Genomic DNA, 20,785 nt, shown 5'->3' on the forward strand with positions numbered 1-20,785 from the left:
CAGCTCAGCTTCCTCTCTCTGAGGAACTTTCACTTCCTGCTACTTCAGGCCTCCCCTCGGAGAACAGGTAGGGGCCCCCAGGGGACCAAGCAGCTGGCATCACCACCCCTCTCCGCTACACTGACCCACAGCCTCCCTGTGGTATCAGGCAGCTGCCCCCATCACACCCTGCCCAGCACCCCTCATCTCCTTCTGCCTTTCTTATGGGGCCCAGGCAAGCCTCTGCCTCCCTCTCCCCACCCCTCCTGCCTGCTCTCCCCTAGGCAGGGCACCTGCTCTCTGTCCCCCACTTCCTAACACCCTGGACTTCTGGACAGCGGGCTGATGGATTGGTTTAGCTGTTTAATATCCATCCCTTATACCCACCCCAAGAAGAAGGGAAGCCCCTGGGAGCAGGGGCCTATTCTGCCCATCACCCTTCCCCCAGGCACCTAATTGTGGTCCTGTACTTCATTAAATATTTGTTGAATGTATGGGCACATGGATAGATGGATGGAAGGACCTAGGATTCCTGCTCCTGGGACTGCTGCAAGGAAAATATTTTAGAATGCCCTCCTTAACTGATAACCCACCATAGGAAGCTATACCTGGTTAAGAGTTGGGATCCAGTGGCTAGAGGGACAGATATGCAACAAAGCAAAATGAGTAAAATGTCAATAGTAGAATCCAGGTAGTGGGTGTATAGATGTTCCCTGTAAAATCATTTCAGTTTTTTTTTAATTTTCTTATTTTGGCTGCACTGGGTCTTTGTTTGGGCATGAGGGCTTCTCTTATTGTGGAGCATGGTCTAGAACTCCTGGGCTCAGTATTTGCAGTGCACGTGGCCTTACTTGCTCTGCAGCATGGCATCTTGGGCTTCCCTGGTGGCCCAGAAGGTAGAGTCTACCTGCAATGTGGGAGACCCACATTCGATCCCTGAGTGGGGAAGATCCCCTGGAGAAGGGAATGGCAACCCACTCCAGTATTCTTGCCTGGGAAATCCCATGGACAGAGGAGGCCTTGGCGGGCGACAGTCTATGGGGTCACAGAGTCCCACACAACTAAGCGACTAACACTTTCACTTTCATGTGGGGTGTTAGTTCCCAGACCAGGGAGGAAAGCTGAATCCCCTGCATTGGAAGGCTGGTTCTTAACCACTGGACCACCAGGGACGTTCCTATTTTAATTTTTCTGTTTGAGATCTCTCATGATAAAACCTTGGGAGAAAATATTTGAAGGCCTCTTTGTGATCAGGGAAGGGAGGAAGAAGAGACATGGTATAACATTTATCACATTTACAGAGTGTCTACAATGAGCAGAGCCCTTTTCCAGGCCCTGGGTTCATTCAATCCACTTTCATAAGGCTTCACTGGATGTTAAAATATAAAATATTACCCTGTGGACTGATGCTAAAGCTGAAACTGCAATACTTTGGCCACCTCATGCGACGAGTTGACTCACTGGAAAAGACTCTGATGCTGGGAAAGGTTGGGGGCGGGAGGAGAAGGGGACGACCGAGAGTGAGATGGCTGGATGGCATCACCGACTCTGTGGACATGAGTTTGAGTGAACTCCGGGAGTTGGTGATGGATAGGGAGACCTGGCGTGCTGTGATCCATGGGGTCGTGGAGAGTCGGACACGACTGAGCGACTGAACTGAACTGATTGTTGTTTAGTCACTAAGTCCTGTCCAACTCTGTTGTGATCCTATGGACTGTAGGCTCCTCTGTCCATGGGATTTCCCAGGGAAGAATACTGGAGTGGGGGACTTCCCTGGTGGTCCAATAGCTAAGACAGTACACTCCCAATGCAGGCGGCCCGTGTTTGATCCCTGGTCAGGGAACTAGATCCCACATGCCACCACTGAAGAAACTGCAGGCTGCAGCAAACATCGAAGATCCCACATGCCACAAATAAGACCTGGTGCAGCCAAGTAAATATTTTTTAAATAATAAAAAAAAAGAATACTGGAGTGGGTTGCCATTTCATTCTCCAGGGGATCAGCCTGACCCAGGCATCAAATCCACTTCTCCTGCATTGGCAGGCAGATTCTTTACAGCTAAGCGCCTGGGCTTCCCTAAAATATATTACCCTACCACTTGGTAAATAGCTGCCATTTTGAGTCCTGTCACTTTCCCCCAACCCCCAGCCCCCTGCTACCGACCTCCCCACTAGTATCCCCAGATCTCCCCACCACCCAGGAACTGAAGAATTAACACCTGGCACAGCGAGGGGTCTCAAGTCCATCCTGGTTGGTCAAGGTCTCTGCCATGTGGGTTGTAAATATTTAGAATATTACCCCTGGGCTGGAACAGCCTTGAGACATACTTTCCTCCCTGCCAGAGGCCAGACCATGGCTCCCTGCCCTCCTGCATCCTGAGGATGACAGCCCAGCCAGAGGACAAGGCCTCAGCAGGCCCCACGGACCGGGAGAGGTGAGGCTTGCTGAAGCCGTCTCCACCTCCCTGGATTCAGAAGCCCCTTCCATCCAAGTCCCACCCACCCCCAGACAGGACCCAGAACCCCATCTCTGACCCTTTGCACCCGGGTTTCCCCTTCCTGTACCTCTGACCCCATCTCAGTGTCCAACTGCCTTCCTCTGTCCCCTGGTCTCCTGGTCCCTGCCTGTCCCAGACTAATCCCATCACAGGCGAATGGAGATGGTGAGACCCCCTTAAGGGTCCTTGGGACCCCAGACTCACTTCTTCGTCTTCAGAGGACATGTGGGGTGTGGCAGGTCCCAGAGCTGGATGCCCACAATGCAAAAGCCCTTCTGGACCTGTGGCCACCAGGGGTAAGTACTCACCCCTAGGCACCCTCTCTGACCCTCCCCATGACACCCTGAACCAGTTAGAACCCTGCCGGTTGCCAGTGACAAGCACAACACAAACCAGGCAAACCGAAACCCTGCTTATTGATTCGCGTGACTGAAAAGACCAGAAAAGACCAGTGAAAGTGTTAGTCACTCAGTCTTGTCCAACTCTCTGCCACCCCATGGACTGTAACCTGCCAGGCTCCTCTGTCATTGGGATTTTCCAGGCAAGCATACTGGAGTGGGTAGTCATTCCCTTCTCCAAGGGATTTTCCCAGGGATCGAACTCAGGTCTCCTGCATTATAAGCAGATTCTTTACCATCTGAGCCACCAGGGAAGCACAAAAAGTCCAGAAGTAAAAGTAATTTTAGGGATGTCTGGATCTTGAACATCAGACAATATATATATATATATTTCTCTTCATCCCATTTCTTGGCTTTTTTTTTTAACCACACTGCACAGCTCCTGAGATCTTAATTTCCTGACCAAGGCTTGAACCCATGCCCCCTGCAAGGGAAGTGCAGAGTCCTAACACTGGACCTCCAGGGAATTCCTTGGCTTTGCTTTAAACTGTGGGAAATTCTAAATATTTTCCAGTGCAAATAAACACTTGTTCTTCAATATCTTGATAAGTAGGCATTTATCTTTCTAACATAACCAGAAAGACAGCTGCAGGCTCTAGTTCTGCTCCTCAAATGACATCAAGGACATCTCAGCAGTTCTCCTAGATTTCTCTTATGGTTGTCCAGTGGCTGCCCCAGACCCAGGCACATGTGTGCATTCCAGGCAGGAAGAAGGAAGAAAGGAGGCACCAGTTGCATTTTTTCCTTTTATCAGCAAAAACAAAAGCCTTCACAATTGATTCAGAATATACAGACAAGGCCCAGGCAGCAATATTTTTTAAAAGTTCACCCGGAAAGGATTCCCTGGCAGTCCAGTGGTTAGGACTCCAAGCTTTCACTGCTGAGGGCTCGGGTTTGATCCCTGGTGGAGGAACTAAGATCCTACAGCCATGATGTGCAGCCAAAAAGCTAACAAACCAAAAAATAAAAGCTCTCCTGGGAGTTATGCAGCCAGAGGTGAGAACCAGTGCCTACATTGATCACTACCTATCTTCTATGGCTGGGCCTATTAATGCCCTGAACAAAGCTAGAGTTCTGCAAGGAGTAGGGAATAGATTTGGATAAGCAATTCTAGATGGCTGACCCAAGCACAGGGCCACATCTCACCAGGTTAGCAACCCCAGTGTAAAAAGAGGCCTCTTTCCAAAGAGCTCCTGTGGGAGATTTCCATTGGCTGGGTTTGGTTCACATGCCCATCTCTGAACCAACCACAGTGGTCAGAGAACACTCAAACCTATTGGCTAGGTCAGGTCATGGAACCACCCTTAGGGTTCTTGGGAGAGTTAGTCCAACCTGCAGGACCTAGAGTAGAGAGTGGAATAGTGTTTTCTAAAGGAAATTTGGGGTGTGGGACCCAAAATAAAGGAAATGGATACTAGGCAGGCAATAGTAATAGACTTCTGCAGAATTCCTCTTCAACCTGGCCTTTGTCTCCCTTCCCCCAGAGTTTCCTGGTCATAGGACATGATCCCAGACAGGTCCTGGTGTTGAAGACAGGACCTTCACCAGGGGAAGTCAACACCTACCAGATCCAGAAGCTTCCTGGAGGTGAGGAGCCTACTCAAGTTTCCAGTCCACCACAAATTTATCAACAAGATCAGTCATTTTTCATTGTAAAATATCTCCTGAATCTTCCTAATCCTCTCTACCTCCATCACCCTAATCCTAACCACCATCACCTCTTGCCCAGACAATTGCAGCGGCCACCTCTCTGGTCTCTGTGCTCCCACCCTTTTCTTCCTGCAGTTCATTCTGGACACAGCAGCCAGAGTGGTATTTTCAAACATCAACCAGATGTTATACATTCCTGCCTTAAACCCTGCAAAGGACATGCAACATTTCCTTGGAAATGTGAAGGAAAGTGAAGTCGCTCAGTCATTTCCGATTCTTTGCGACCCCGTAGACTGTAGCCTACTAGGCTCCTCCATCCATGGGATTCTCCAGGCAAGAATACTGGAGTGGGTTGCCATTTCCTTCTCCAGGAAATCTTCCCAACCCAGAGATTGAACCCAGGTCTCCCACATTGCAGGCAAACGCTTTACCCTCTGAGCCACCAGGGAAGTCCTGCAACATTTTAGATAAACATCAGACTCCTCATGGGACTTCCCTGGTGGTCCAGTGGTTGAGACTCCATGCTCCCAATGCAGGCCCAAGTTCAATCCCTGGTTGATGAACTAGATCCTGCATGCTACAACTGTTTTCATGCCAGAATGAAGATCCCACAGGCTGCAACTAAGACCCAGTATGGCCAAATAAATAAATATTTTTTAAATAAACACCTTATCATGGCCTATAAGATTATGATTAGCACTTTCTCACTACTGCCCATCATTCTCTCTGCTCTAGAGACTGTTTTTTCTGTTTCTTGAGCATGCTAAATATGTCCTAACTTGAGGGCCTTTGTATTTGTTTTTCCTGTATGAGTGCCCTTCCTTGAATGGCTAGTTTAGTCTCCATCCTTTCAACCTCTATAGAAATGTAATCTTCTTTGACCACCACAGCAAACAATAGTTCTAGTCACTTTCAATCACTCTATTTCATTCCTGGCACTCAATACACTATACACTTAGCATTATTTGTTTGCTCATTGATTTTCGTCTCCCTTTACTACAAGGTAAGCTACAGTCAGGCAGTGAATGTATCTGTCTTTTGATAAGTGTATCTCCAATGCCTAAAAATAAACAGTTATCTTAATAAATATTGCCTAATGAATGAATCGTATTTGGTGGCATAAGTGGGATGCTAGAAAATCCCATGGATGGAGGAGCCTGGTAGGCTGCAGTCCGCGGGGTCGCTAAGGGTCGGACACGACTGAGCAACTTCACTTTCACACACTGGAGAAGGAAATGGCAACCCACTCCAGTGTTCTTGCCGGGAGAATCCCAGGGATGGGGGAGCCTGGCGGGCTTCCGTCTATGGGGTCACACAGAGTCGGACACGACTGAAGTGACTTAGCAGCAGCATAAGAACACAGGAAAAGAAGGGGACTGCAAGGGCTAGAAATTTTTCTGTTCTGAAGGTTCTTGGGGGGAACTGGAGGACTGGGGAATAGAGAGTCCCAGAAAAAAGAACGCTGCTACCTCTCAAGTTTTCTAACTTATTCCTCTTGCCCTCTTTCCCCTCCACTACCCCAGGTGTGTGTTTGGAATCCTCTAAGCTCTGCATGCCAGATCTGCCCCATCTCCTGGCCTTCCTATTAGCCAGCAGGTACAGGTCATCCATCAAAGGTGCTAAGGAGGATCCTCTCTATGACACCCCACCCACACTGTGGCCGCTGCTTATCTTTTCTCAGGGATATTTTGCCTAGAACATTGCTCTTGCCCCCTTCTACCCTGGGGCCTGAAGACCAAAACACAGGTAAGACATGATTCTCTAAGGGAGAAAGAGTCTACCTATCCACCTCCTCGGTCTAGGAGGATGGTACCTGGGGGACCAAACCACAGGGTTTGAGGGAGGATAAAGGGGACTGGAGGGGCTTCCCTGGTGGCTCAGATGGTAAAGAATCCGCCCACAATGCGGGAGACCTGGGTTCGTTCCCTGGGTTGGGAAGATTCCCTGGAGGAGGACATGGCAACCCACTCCAGTATTCTTGCCTGGAGAATCCCCATGGACAGAGGAACTTGGCAGGCTACAGTCCATGGGGTTACAAAGAGTTGGACACGACTGAGCAACTAAGCACAAAGCACAAGGGGACCTGAAAAAGTTGAGGGGGGTGGTGCTCAACTCCTGGGTCTGAGTGAGGAAGTACCAGGAACTGAATCTCAGTTCCTCCAGTAATGAGGCTGAACACTAAGACTCCAAGGCCGGCCCCATGGACACCTGGGACACCTCACTTCTGCTGTCCCCCAGATCCTCTGCAGATCGGCAGCATCCAACTCAACACCTCAAGGAGGGTGGTTTTCCTGGTGAACAAGCTCTACCTGGAGACCCACAGAGGATGGGGCATGGAGCAGACCCCGGCAGAGACAACTCCAGAGACTGCGGAGAGACACGGTCCAGGTTAGATAAGCAGGGCCAGGGGCCCCTGAGGGATGAAGGAGCTGCTGCTTCTGTTCTGTGGAACCCAAGCCTCTCCTCACATCAGCCCCCAGGAACCCAGCCCCTCACCGCGTCTCCTGGGTGGAAGGCCCACTCAGCCCAGAGGAACACCATCTTAGGCCAGCTCTGGCCAGCCTGGTGGAGGAGAAGGAAGAAGAGAAGGAGGAGGATGACAAAGATGAAGAAGGAGGAACTGAGGACGTGCTCACTCAGCACGTCCGGGCTCTAGCCAGGGCCCGGAGCAGCTACGTGGCCAAGCAGTTCCGAGGCTTCCGGGCGCGCCTCACCTCAGATGCTGGGGGCCCCCACAGGCCTGGGGACCCGGCCACAGAGCTGCTTCAGGACGTCCGGCACCTCCTTACTGACCTCCAGGATCACTTAGCAAAGGATCGTGATGTCAGGGCTGTCTTCGCAAGCAGGGGGCCTGGGGCCCCCCAGAGGGAGGAGGATCTCGGTAAGGGGGAGCACTGAGAGGGAACTGGGGGACACTCTCCGAACCCCCACAGGTTCACATTTGCCATCTCTTGGCTCTGCATCGGTGTTCACACCCAACTTCGTTCTCTCCACCTCTGTACACATCTGTTCCCTTCTCTACTCACACTCCCTGTCCCACATGTAGCAGCACCTACTCTGTTCACCACTGCTCCGTTTCACGCATGCGTGACAGCGCATATTCTCTCTCCCAAGCGGTTGTTCACACCCAAGATCCTTCTTCCACATGTGCTCACCACCTACGTGTACATAAGTGGGGGGCCAGAGGCTAGGGAGGGGTGGTGATTGGTGACGGTGGGTCAGTGGAGAGAAAGTGGCAGGGGTCAATCTGGAGGCCTTGCCTAACCCCATCTCAACCCCTGCAGGCCCCGCAGTGGAGGCGGCCTTGTACCGCGCGGTGCTGGCGCCGCTGAAGCCCGCCCTGTGGATGCGACTCCGCACGCTCCGAGCCCCAGAGCTGCGGCAACTACGGCGGCGACAGGTAGCCCTGCGGGCAGAGGCGGGGCCTCCGGGAGCCCAGGGGGCGGGGCGTGAGAGGCGAGGCCCCGCCCCCGCCCTGCGGAGCCGCATTCATGCGCGCCTGGCGCACCTCCACGCGGCCTGCGCCCCGCGCCGCAAGGTGTCGCTCCTGCTGGCCGTATGCAGTGACGTCTACGAGGGTCTGGCTGGTGGGGAGAACCAAGGTAAAGTAGGGGTCTTGAGTCTACCTGGATGTGGAGTGACTTGAGGGTTGCGGGAGCCAGGCAGCAGGCGGCTGTGCACACGTCGAGCGGGAGAAGATGGCAAGCTCTACGCGGACCTGGGGAATGGAATGAGGGTCGTTTACATATCCCGCAAAGTGGAAGGGTAACCAGCACTCGCGGTCTTGGGGATGGGATGGAAGTTGCCAGCACGTCCCCTCCAACCCCAGAGCCTGTCCTCCCCTCCCTTAGAGCCCTTGGGGGCCGACGCCTTCCTGCCAGCGCTGACAGAGGAACTGATCTGGAGTCCAGACATTGGGGAGACGCAGCTGGACGTAGAGTTTCTCATGGAGCTCCTGGATCCGGACGAACTACGGGGAGAAGGTGAGCCCCCAGCCCCAGAACCCCGGGACCCGACAAGGGACGCCCTAGGCCCCCTGCCTGCAGTGGGAGGGAAGACTGGGAACCTGCGGGAGGCGGGGCGGGCTTCGGGGGAGTTGAGATGGCTGCGCTGACCTCCTCTTCTTGCCCCTAGCCGGGTACTACCTGACCACGTGGTTTGGGGCGCTGTACCACATTGCCCACTACGAGCCCGATACGGCCCGAGCGCCCAAGGGGCTCAGCTCTGAGGTCCGGGCCTCCCTGCGCCAGTGGCACCGCAGGCGGACGCTGCACAGACAGAACCCCGCCGGGGACCAGGTGATCACTCCTCAGAACTGCAGGTGGCGGGGAGGGCTGGACCTGTTTCCTTTCTGACCCAGGCTCCTGCCTCTCCCCCGCAGGCCAAGCTGCCCTTTGAGGAACCATGGGCGATAGAGATTATGCAAGAGACCAAAGATGATTAGAGATCTCAGACCCTTCTGCCCCACAAGCAAGATTCAGGAGGCATCTGGGACAGCACCAACTTCTGACCCCTGTCGTTTAGAGGCAGGGGTTTCCAGGGAAAGGAAACAGGTCTGAGGAAAGACCTCTGAACCTTTACATTGGCTGTTCCTGTTTCCTGGAATGCCATTCCCCAATATCCACCTTGCTCCTTCCTTCCCTTCTCTCAGACCCTTAGGTAGACGTCACCTTCTTAGTGAGGCTCTCTCAGGCACTGCTGTCTAAAACTACAGCTTCTCTGACTGGATCCTCCCTGGGGTAAACAGAATAATGCCCCTCCCAAGATGTCCACCTGCTAATACCCATAATCTGTGAATATTTTACTTTAAGTGGTAACAGGGACTTTGAAAAGTGATAGTGTTAGTCTCTCAATCGTGTCCAACTCTTTGTGACCCCATGAACTGTAGCCCACCAGGCTCCTCTGTCCATTGGATTTCCCAGGCAACAATACTGGAGTAGATTGCTATTCCCTTCTCCCAGAGATCTTCCTGACCTAGGGATCGAACCTGGGTGTCCTGCATTGCAGGTGAATTCTTTACCATCAGAGCCACCAGAGGAGCCCAAAAGGGACTTTACCGATGTGATTAAATTAAGGATCTTGTGATGGGGAGCTTATCCTAGATTCAGGTGGGCCCAATGTAATCCCCTTATAAGAGGGAAGCAGGGAGATCAGAGTCAGAGGAAGAGATATGATGATGCACACAGAGGTTGGAGTGCTGTGGCTAGGAGCCAAAGAATGTAGGCATCCTCTAGAAGCTGAAAAAGACAAGGAATGGATTTTCCCCTGGAATCTCAGGCTTTGACTTTGTTTTTTAAAACTGAAGTATAATTAATTTACAATGTTGTGTTAGTTTTAAGAATATTTCAAGAATATATGTATGTGTATATGTATATTATTCTTCAGATTCTTTTCCATTACAGGTTATTATGAGATGCTAAGTACAGTTCCCTGTGCTATGCACTTGGTCCTTGTTGTTTACCTAGTTTATATCCAGTACTCTTACTCAGTCGCTTCAGCTGTGTCCAGCTCTTTGCGACCCCATGTACCGTAGCCTGCCAAGCACCAAGCTCCTCTGTCCGTGGGATTCTCCAGGCAAAAATACTGGAGTGGATATTTTTTAAAATATTTATTTTATTTATTTGGCTCTGCCGGATCTTAGTTGTGGCCTGAGGGGATTTTTAGTTGCAGCATGTTTACTCTTAGTTGCAACATGTGGAATCTAGTTCCCTGACCAGGGATCAAACCCAGGCCCCCTGCACTGGGAGTTCAGTGTTAGCCTCTGGACTACCAGGCAAGTCCCAACACCGTCTTTCTTTTGCGTGTATGTCTGCATTTTAATCTCCTCTTCCTATAAGGACACCACTCATGTTGCATCAGAGCCCATCTGTATGACTTCACTTTCACTTAATCACCTCTTAAAAGCCCTTTCTCCAAATATAGTCACACTCTGAGTTCCGGGGGTTAGGACTTCAATATATAAATTTGGGGAGGGGACACAATTCAGCTTTTTGCCACTCTGTGGGTGGTACCTTGAGACCCTGAATAACTTGTCAACCAATAACTTCTTACCCCATGCTCTCAGCACCACTCTTTGATCCTTGCTGAATCATTGCATTTATTTTTACTGTTCTATTCTATTTACGGCAGTTTTCCACTTCCTGGAGTGAAATTATGTTTCCTGTATAAATAAATGTGTTTAATTTTTTAAAAAGTGAATCGGTTTAAAGAAAATTATTAAATAGCTAAGTGTATAGGTGACACATGGATAAGAGGCAAAGTATGGGAAAGTGAAACTAAATGGCTGATGTTTGGAGTATCATTGGTTGATTTATGGCTCTGGCTTCACTCTGAAGCTCTGGGCTTCCTACTGCATACCTCCTCTTGGACTTCCATTCCCACGATGTCCCAAACTGGCCGCAACATCTCCCAGAAACCCATTCCTCCTTCTAGTCCGCATTTCAAGGGGCCTCATGATCCCCAGGTCCCTAGACCAGAGCCCAAGCCTCACCCTGGGCCCTTCCTGTCCTCCCTCTTCCCCCTGCTTCCTCCCCTTCCACAGCTCCATCATGGTTCAGCCCCAGCCTCCCCCTACCTCCTGGCTCCCAGTCCTGGGAATCCTGTCCCATGTCCTCCAAGTGGCAGCCAGAGGAAATTTTAAAAATAGATCAGAGGTCTACCTCTCAGGCCAAAAATTAGGTTTGCAAGAAACACAATTTTATTTTTTTGTTTTTTGATATCTAAGTTGAGCCCTCCTCCTACCATGTTGGGAAGAAATTTTAACCTGAGAGGAAATTTTAAATTGTTTGTTTAATACCATAAGCCTCCCACTTCCCCCTGGTTCATCCTAGGGCCTAGTCACAGAAGTCAGCTGGAGACAACCCACCCTCTTGATCTCGAGGCCTCTTCTCATCCTGCAGTTCTACCATTACCATTTGCCCAGGTCACAAGGCCCAGCTCACTCCAGGTGAAGGCCTGAGTGCTGCCCAGGGCCCTTGAAGCCCACAAGTTCCCATAGGACCTGCCAGACTCTCATCTCCTCCCACTTGCCCCCTCATTCACCTGCTCCAGCCTCACTCACCTCCTCATTGCTCCCCACACCTGCCAGGCATCCACCCAGCCCAGGGCCTTTGCCGGACTTTCCTCTGCCTGTGTTGCAGGAGAAGGGGGAGTAAGAGAATGGTCACATCCCAGGTCTTAATGGGGTAGGCTGCCAAGGATTCAGGATGGGCTGCCAAGTTGTGGTCCATGGCTTTGGGCAGAAAAGAATTTAAGTGCAAGCCATGGTAAAGTGAAAGCAACTTTATTTAGAGAGAAACACATTCCACAAGCAGAACAAGGGTCATCTCAGAGTAAGCAATCTTGGGAAACACATTCCGTAGACAGAATGTGTGTCATCTCAGGTGAGAGAGGCTCCGGGGTATGAGGGGCGGGTGTTAGTTTTTATAGGCTGGGTAACTCCATATGCTCATCAGTTCAGTTCAGTCGCTCAGTCGTGTCCGACTCTCCGCGACCCCATGAATCACAGCACGCCAGGCCTCCCTGTCCATCATCATGAACAAACAATATTCTAACTATTTTGGGGAAGCGGCAGGGATTTCCAGGAATTGGGCACCACTGCCCACTTTTTGGCCTTTTATGGTCAGCCTTGGAACTGTCACGGTGCCTGTGGGTGTGTCATTTAATATATGCTAATGTATTACAATGAGCATATAATAAGGCTCAAAGTTTGTTGTTGTGGCAGTGGTTGTTTAGTTGTTCAACTTGTCCGACTCTTTTGCAGCCCCATGGATGGTAGCCTGCCAGGCTCCTCTGTCCATGGGGTTTCCCAGGCAAGAATACTGGAGCCGGTTGCCATTTCCTTCTCCAGGGGATCTTCCCCACCCAGAGACTGAACTCTCATCTCTGCATCATCTTCTCTGCTGCTGCTAAGTCACTTCAGTCGTGTCCGACTCTGTGTGACCCCGTAGACGGAAGCCCACCAGGCTCCCCATCCCTGGGATTCTCCAGGCAAGAGTACTGGAGTGGCTTGCCATTGCCTTCTCCAGCATCATCTTCTCTATGACTTCTCAAAAAGTGCATCCTCCCTTCCTGTGTTATTTGTAATCTTGTTAGGGAACCATTGACCAAAACCACCTGCCTTGGCCAGGCATGATGCTAACCGCTTCCCTGAGTTGTCTCACAACAGGAGGTCCTGATAAAAAAACAGGGTGCTGTCACTGAAAAGTAACCAGGAGAATTCAGGAGGAGACAAAAGGAGGGAGGACACACCAGCCCATTGTATGTCTTGTAAAAAAACTAACTCAGAAGAATTTGGGAGGGGCCAAAAGGAGAAGGGAGGAGATGCTATGTCCTGCCAACCTCCCAGAATCTTCCTCGCTGGAATCCATCTTGGTTGAAAGATGCACATGCCACCAGGAAGGACCCTGAGTCAGAATGATTGGCCAGAGACAATCTGGAAACTAATCCCATCACCATAAAACCTGAGAGTGCAAGCCATGTGGCAGAGCAGCTCTCCTGGTTTCCCTTAACCTGCTGCTGGCCACGTGGGCGCCCCTTCCCAATAGTCTCTTGCTTTGTCAGCAAGGGTATCTCCTCAAACAATTCACTTCTGAGTGTTAGAAAAGAGTCCTCACTCAGACCCTGGAAGTGTTTCAAGGAGAAGTCAATTCTGATTCCATGTTGAAACTGTTTCTCTGACTTGCTTTCCATTGCTTTCATTATTATGATCATACGTAATGGCCTGCCTCAGAGAATCCTGCCCCTCTGCCTGACTATTAAAGTGCCTTTGTTCAGAACCCTGTCCACCTGTAGATGGCAGGAAGGAAGAAATTAACACATCTCCCTGAAGTTTGCCATTCTAGGAGGTATTTGTGAGATTAATGGCCATGTTACTTTGCTTCCCTATCTCCTCCTCATCTCTAATATTTAAAAGAACCTGATATCGAGACCCAGATAAGATGGTTATTTTGAGACATTAGTTTGCCATCTTCTTGGTCAGTCAGCTCTCTAAATAAAGTTGAATTCCTTGCCTCAACACCTTGTCTTCTTGGCCTCAATGATTCTCAGCAGCAATTTGTTTAAAATGCAAATTCTGGAAATTAATGCTGACAAGTGTGGTCAATGGAGAAGGCAATGGCAACCCACTCTAGTACTCTTGCCTGGAAAATCCAGGAGGAGGAGGAGCCTGGTGGGTTGCAGTCCATGGGGTCGCTAAGAGTTGGACACAACTGAGCAACTTCACTTTCACTTTTCACTTTCATGCATTGGAGAAGGAAATGGCAACCCACTCCAGTGTTCTTGCTTGGAGAATCTCAGGGACAGGGGAGCCTGGTGGGTTGCCATCTATGGGGTCACACAGAGTTGGACACGACTGAAACGACTTAGCAGCAGCAGCAGCAGCAAGTATGGTCAAATGATTTTTGAAAAGGATTTCATATCATTTGACTGGGGAAGAATAGTCTTTTCAATGAATGGAATTGGGAAAACTGGATGGATACCCACATGCAAAAGAATTAAGTTGGGGGACTTCTCTTGCAGTCCAGTGGTTAATACTTCGTGCTTCCAATGCAGGGGGCTGGGTTTGATCCCTGGTCAGGGAACTAAGATCCCTCATGCTGTGCAGCACAGCCAAGAAAATTTTTAAAAAAAGTTTTTTTAAGAATAAAGTTGGACCTTTTCTAAAAATGTATACAAAAATTAACCTAAAATGGATGAAAGACCTAAATGTAAAAACTATAAATCTATTAGAGGAAAACATAGGGGGAATGCTCTGTGACATTAGATTTGGCAATGATTTCTTGGCTATGACACCAAAAGGACAGGCAACAAAGATTAATTGAAATACATCAAAAATTTTAAAGTGTGGGGACTTCCCTGGCATTCCAGTGGTTAAGACTTGCTTTCACTGTTGTGGGCCTGGTTTCAGTCCCTTCTAGGGGAAATAAGATCCTGCAAGCCACACAGCATGGCCGGGGTGTGGGGTGTGGGGGGGAAGTATGCATGAAAGGAAACAATCAACAGAATGTAAAATCAACCCATGGAATAGAGGAAAGTATCCGCAAATCATAAGGGGTTATATGATTTCTAAAACTCAGCAACAACAACAAAACCCAAACAAAATTTTTTAAACAGGCAAAGGAATTAAATGGAGATTTCTCCAAAAAAAGTATGCATGTGGCTAAAAGGCTCATGAAAAGATAATGTGCTCAGTCGTGTCCAACTCTTTTGAGACCCCATGGACTGTAGCCCGCTAGGTTGCCATTTCCTCCTCCAGGGGATCTTTCCGACCCAGAGATCGAACCCACATCTCCTGCATTGCAAGAAGATTCTTTATTGCCAAGCCATCAGAGAAGCCTTGAAAAGATAATAAATATTACTCATCATTCAAGAGGTGCAAATCAAAATCACTACAAGGCACCATTTCATGACCCTTAAAGAGGCATGGTATGTTTCACTTATTTATTCTTTGGCTCCCCAGCAACCCAAGGGTACACAATAACTAATGTTTAGTGGCTTGCCTGCCTGCTAGAGGAGATCATCAAGAGAACACACATGACTGCCAGTTGACCTGAAAGCTGGACCCAGGCCATCAGAGGCTCCTCACCCCCTCCCCTGTCCTTGGAATGTATACTGCCCACTGTTTCCACAATGGGAGTTGTTCCAAGGGCACACAACCTTGGGAAAGTAGGGTGTTGTTGAGACCATCTAGATGGTATACCTGACGGCCCAGTCAAGGACTCTGTACATAGAGTTTGAAGATTCTTGCAGGTGGGTGCAGAGATCTACTCATCTTTTGGCTGCCCAAGATAAGCCTCCTATGAACTTTCCCTTGCTTATTACACCTGCCATCTACCACCAGGTTTTCTCTGGTGACTCAGACAGTAAAGGATCTGCCTGCAATGCAAGAGACCTGAGTTCGATCCCTGAGTCACAAAGAGCCCCTGGAGAAGTAAATGGCAACCCACTCCAGTATTCTTGCCTGGAGAATTTCAGGGACAGAGGAGTCTGGCGAGCTATGGTCCATGGGGTCACAAAGAGTCGGATGGGACTGAGCGACTAACACTTTCACTTTTCTATCTGGACATGCCTCTTTCTTGGCATCTTCTGACCCTCTATGTGCAGGGGCCAGTTTGTGAATCAACAATGCCACAGCCTTAGGAGGTAAAGATGGTATCATCAGCACCCCCTTTTCACAGTGTAAGACTCAGAGATAAGGGGTCTCGCCCAGGCCACATAGTTAGGAAATGGCAGAGCCAGGATTTGGACCAGGTCATCTGTCTCCTTAGCGTGTGTGTGGTCCCAACCTAGAAAACCAACTCACCTGGGCTGAGAGAGGCTCTGAGTCGAATACCAGCTGCCCAAGAGTGGGAATTTTGTGCGTCTTGTTCACTACTGAACCCCCAGTGTCTAGATCAGGGTCTGGCAGTACCCAGTAAATATTTGTCTGATCAAGGAATAAATGAATTAAAATAAATACTAAATTTTCAACCAGTTTATTATTATTGTTGTTGTTAAAAGTAATAGAAGTTGAGGGCTTCCCTGGTAGCTCAGTAGTGAAGAATCCACATGCCAATGCAGGAGACATGGGTTCCATCCCTCATTGGGGAAGAGCTATTGAGCCTGTGCTCTAGAGCTCAGGAACTGCAACTACTGAGCCCACACACCCCAACTACTGAATTGTGTATGCCCTAGAGCCTGTGCTCTGAAGCAAGAGAAGCCACTGCAATGAGAAGATCACAACTAGAGAGTAGCCCCTGCTCTCCACAACTAGAGAAAAGTTTGAGCAGCAGCAAAGACCTCACATAGCCATAAATAAATAAATAATAATTTTTTTTTAAGTAACAGAAGTTGGACACTATAGTGCACTACTTTGGAAAATGATTTTCTTTAAAAATTAAATATATACCTACCCACCATATGATCCAGGTATTCCACTCCTGGGTATATACGCTAAAAAAATGAAAACTACACAAAGACTTGTACATCAGGACTTCCCTGGTGGTCCAGTGGTTAAGATTCCAAGCATCCTGTGCACTGGGTCCAGGTTCAATCCCTGGTCAGGGAACTAGATCTCACACGCCACAACCAAGACCCAGTACAGCCAAATAAATCAGATTAAAAAAAAAAGACATGCACATCGATGTTCATAGCACCCTCATTTGTAATTGCCAAAAATTACAAATAACCTAAATGTCTACCAGTGAGTGACTCGTAAACAAATTGTGGTGACTTGATAAATAAACTATTGCATACAACAGAACAGTTCAGTTCAGTTCAGTTCAGTTTAGTCCAGTCGCTCAGTCGTGTCCGACTCTCTGTGACCCCATGAATCACAGCACGCCAGGCCTCCCTGTCCATCACCAACTCCCGGAGTTCACTCAAACTCATGTCCATCGAGTCAGTGATGCCATCCAGCCATCTCATTCTCTGTCATCCCCTTCTCCTCCCGCCCCCAACCTTTCCCAGCATCAGAGTCTTTTCCAGTGAGTCAACTCGTTGCATGAGGTGGCCAAAGTATTGGAGTTTCAACTTTAGGATCAGTCCTTCCAATGAACACCCAGGATTGATCTCCTTTAGAACAGTACCCAGATATAAAAAGAATGAATTATTGCTAAACATATATGAATCTCAAAATAATTATATTGAAGGAAAAAAGCCAGACAAGAGAGTACATACTACATAATATCATTCTAAAAAATACAAACTAACCAATAGTGATAGAAAGTAGATTGGTGCTTGGCTGGGGATGTGTGTGTGTGTGTGTGGAAGGGTGAGGGATGAAGGATTTATCAAGAAGCAGGCGGAAATTCGGAAATGATGGATATGTTCATTACATTTGCATCATTATCTTTTTTTTTTTACATTCTTCAGAACATACATTTAACTTATTTATTTTTAATTTTGGTTGTTTTCATGGTTAAGCCATTGCTGCTGCTGCTGCTTTTTGTTGTTGTTATTTATTTGGCTGTACTGGATCTTAGTTGTGGCACATGGGAACTTCCATCCTTTTTGTAGACGTGGGAATTTTTTAGCTGTGGCATGGGGGATTCAGCTCCCTGTACAGGGATCAAAACCAGGCCCCTGCATTGGGAGCATGGAGTCTTAGCTACTGGCCCACCGGAGAAGTCACCTTTTTTTTTTTTTAATTGAAGGATAGTTGATTTACAATATTGTGTTAGCTTCAGGTATACAGCACAGCGTTTCAGTTATACACATATATATTCTTTTTCAGATTCCCTTTTAAAAACTTTTTTAATTAATTAATTTTTTATTGAAGTATAGTTGATTTACAATGCCAATGTGTTAGTTCCAAGTGTACAGCTAAGTGGTTCATATGTTATATATATGCATGTGTGCATGCTAAAATGCTTCAGTCATGTCCAACTCTTTGCAACAATATGGATTGTAGCCCATGAGGCTCCACTGTCCATGGGATTCTCCTCATAAAAACACTGGACTGGGTTGCCATTTCCTTCTCCAGGGGATCTTCCTGACCCAGGGATCGAACTCCTGCAGTAGCAGGTGGGTTCTTTACTGCTGGCGTCACCTGGGAAGTCTGTGTGTGTGTGTGTGTGTGTATACATACATACATACATATATACATACTCTTTTTCAGATTCTTTTCCCATTGGTTATCATGAAATATTGACTATAGTTCCCTGTGCTGTACAGTAGTAGGTCTTTTGTTTCTTTTGGTCCTTATCTTGACTGTGGTGGTATTTTCACAGGTTTATATGTAAGTCAAAACTCATCAACTGTATATAGTTTCAATTTTATTTCTTTAAATCATTTTTGGTTGCACTGTGTGGCATGTGGGATCTTAATTCCTTGACCAGGTATCGAACTTGCACCCCCTGCACTGGACGTTAGGAGTCTCAACTACTGGACTGCCAGGGAAGTCCCCATCAACTGTATACTTTGAATATGTATGGTTTCTTGAAAGTCAGACATATCTCAATAAAGCTTGAGCAAAATTAAGTCGCAACTGTGTAATGCAACTGAGAATTTTTCCCCTACCAGGCCAGCTTTACCCATTAACCCCTAAAGGCATCTGAGTTTTCAATTTGAGGCCCAATAGACCATGAAGCTGTTTCCGTTCAAAGCCCTGAAGAGGCTTTAAAAAAAGAAAAGAAAGCTGACCTATTCCTGCTTTGGGGCCTGTCACATTTCTCTCCTGAGACCCTGAGCCCACAGGAGACCAATTTCTTGAATAGGTGAAGAAAAAAAAATAAGAATATGCATGGGGGAAAAAAAAGAAGCTCAGCAGATGGGAACATGGCTAGTTACCCCACTTAGAAGTGGGAAGGTGGAGTGGGCGGTGAAGATGCAGGAGAGGGGATGTGGGGGGAGGGTGGCTGTGGTTCTCTCAGGAAGCAAGAAGAAAGACACTGTTGAGAGGAAGATGCTCTTAGAGGGTTTGATTATTTTATTTATTTATTTATTATTTATTTTATTTATCCTGGGTCTTAGTTGCAGCACATGGGATCTTCAGTCTTCGTTTTGGCATGTGGGATCTAGTTCCTGATCAGGATGGAACCCGGGCCCTGTGCATTGGGAGCATGGAATCTTAGCCACTGGACAACCCGGGAAGACCCGCTGGTAGAAATTTGAGGAGAAAATCTGATATATCCTCTGGGAGAGTCAAGGGACGTGTGTATGTGTGCGTGCGTGCATGTATGTGCACACGCATGCACGCTTAGTTGCTCAGTCATGTCTGACTCTTTGCCACCCCGTGGACTGTAGCCTGTCAGGCACCTCTGTCCAAGGGGATTCTCTAGGCAACAATATTGGAGTGGGTTGCCGTGCCCTCCTCCAGGGGATCTTCCCAACCCAGGAATCGAACCCAGGTCTCCCACATGGCAGGTGAATTCTCTACCATCTGAGGCACCAGGGAAGCCCAAGGGACCAGGGACAGAGGGAAATTTATTACCCACCATTGTGCATCCATTCCAAGTCCATGGGAATGAATTTAAGGTGAGACCGGTTAACATGATTGTGTATTTTTCTCCACCCACATCCACCAGCAGATGCAGGCATGTGATAGATGGAACCTTAGATTTAACGAGGATTGTGGTTTTGCGAGATGAGTAGGGTGGAGTGTATAGAGAATGTGCATAAGGTCGGGTGCGGTGATTACAATGGTTGCTCAAGGAATTTAATCTGTGTGAAGGTAGGAGGGAGCTGAGCGGTCATGGAAACATGGTAGGGCTAATGAATTATTGGAGTTGAGCTTCTGAAAGGAATGAAATAGATAGGCAATAAGTACAGAATAACACACATGAAATTGAGGTTCTAAAGAGGCTGTGGTTAGTGAGACAAGGTCTAAGTATGGCCAGGGGAGGGACACACAGTATCATAAATCCACTATACTTCAATTAAAAAATTATTGGGACTTTCCTGGTGGTCCAGTGGTTAAGAATCAGTGATTCTACTACAGGGGGCATGGGTTTGATCCCTGGTCAGGGAACTCAGATCCCACAAGCCATGCAGCAGTCAAAAAGTAAATACATAAATAAAATTTTAAAATTAAAAAAAAAAAATTTTTTTAAGGCTACAAGCCAGAAGTACCCCCACCTCCCTTTGGATTGGGTTTTGCTGTAAGTGTTCTAGGGTGGTTATGCACACCCCAACACTGACATGGACACACTCCCAGGAGAGCTGGTCCTGGGAGGCCATGGAACAGGTCTTTGTCAAACGGAGGGGGAGAAGAGATTCTCCTTAAAAGTGCAGCATCTCTTAGTGGATAGAGGACCAAAAATAGCTGGGGATGTTGGCCACCACTATGAGCCCTGCAGGCACTATTTGTGCCTCAGTGGTAAAGAATCAACTTGCAACGCTGGAGATGCGGGTTCGATCCCTGGGACAGGAAGATCCCCTGAAGAAGGAAATGGCAACCCACTCCAGAATTTTTGCCTGGAAAATCCCATGGACAGAGGAGCCTGGCCAGGTACAGTTCATGGGGTTGCAAGAGTTGGACACGACTTAGTGACTAAACCACCACAAGCCCTGCAGTTGGGATAGTTTTGAATCATGAGGAATTTTGACCCCGCAGCCCATCCTGTGAGCTCAACGTTCAAAACACATCCATAACCTGCTCACTTCAATCCCTCCACGGCTCCCATCCTGATCTCTTCCACCTTCTCCAGCTATTCCCACTGACTCAGCCTCCTCACTGTCTTCCTGCTCCCATCTCACCTCCCACAGTCAGTTTCCCACACCCACAACCCACAGCCGCAGGGCTCCCATGAACACCCGACCTGGATGAAGGCCCTCCCCTGT

The 20,785-nt window shown here is 48.4% G+C and overlaps 1 protein-coding gene across 4 annotated transcripts; it reads left to right on the forward strand.

The window, feature by feature from the left end:
* Window positions 1–32: 32 nt before the first annotated feature.
* On the forward strand, window positions 33–10,723 carry RINL (Ras and Rab interactor like). 4 transcript variants are annotated; one of them, XM_055411087.2, is made up of 12 exons: window positions 33–67; window positions 2,323–2,414; window positions 2,614–2,773; window positions 4,360–4,462; window positions 6,049–6,121; window positions 6,207–6,271; window positions 6,764–6,913; window positions 6,999–7,406; window positions 7,810–8,127; window positions 8,377–8,508; window positions 8,660–8,823; window positions 8,907–10,723. In XM_055411087.2, the coding sequence occupies exons 2-12, from the start codon at window positions 2,362–2,364 to the stop codon at window positions 8,967–8,969; spliced, it is 1,689 nt and encodes a 562-aa protein (XP_055267062.2). In that variant the 5' UTR covers window positions 33–67; window positions 2,323–2,361; the 3' UTR covers window positions 8,970–10,723. The 4 variants fall into 4 exon arrangements, with proteins under 4 accessions (XP_055267062.2, XP_055267063.2, XP_088686342.1 ...); XM_055411088.2 differs by lacking the exon at window positions 33–67 and adding an exon at window positions 1,491–1,912; XM_088830216.1 differs by lacking the exon at window positions 33–67 and having other exon boundaries at window positions 2,630–2,773.
* The last annotated feature ends 10,062 nt before the right edge of the window (window positions 10,724–20,785 follow it).

Source organism: Moschus berezovskii, chromosome 22 (genome assembly GCF_049115385.1).
Source record: "Moschus berezovskii isolate FMDL1 chromosome 22, NW_MosBer_1.0, whole genome shotgun sequence".
Lineage (NCBI taxonomy): Eukaryota > Metazoa > Chordata > Mammalia > Artiodactyla > Moschidae > Moschus > Moschus berezovskii.

Bases quoted from the DNA above. Each gene is read 5' to 3' on its own strand.
- RINL (XM_055411087.2), top strand. From the start codon at position 2,362: ATGACAGCCCAGCCAGAGGACAAGGCCTCAGCAGGCCCCACGGACCGG. The intron at 7,407-7,809 runs GTAAGGGGGAGC...CAACCCCTGCAG, and splicing joins CCAGAGGGAGGAGGATCTCG to GCCCCGCAGTGGAGGCGGCC. The intron at 8,824-8,906 runs GTGATCACTCCT...TCTCCCCCGCAG, and splicing joins AGAACCCCGCCGGGGACCAG to GCCAAGCTGCCCTTTGAGGA.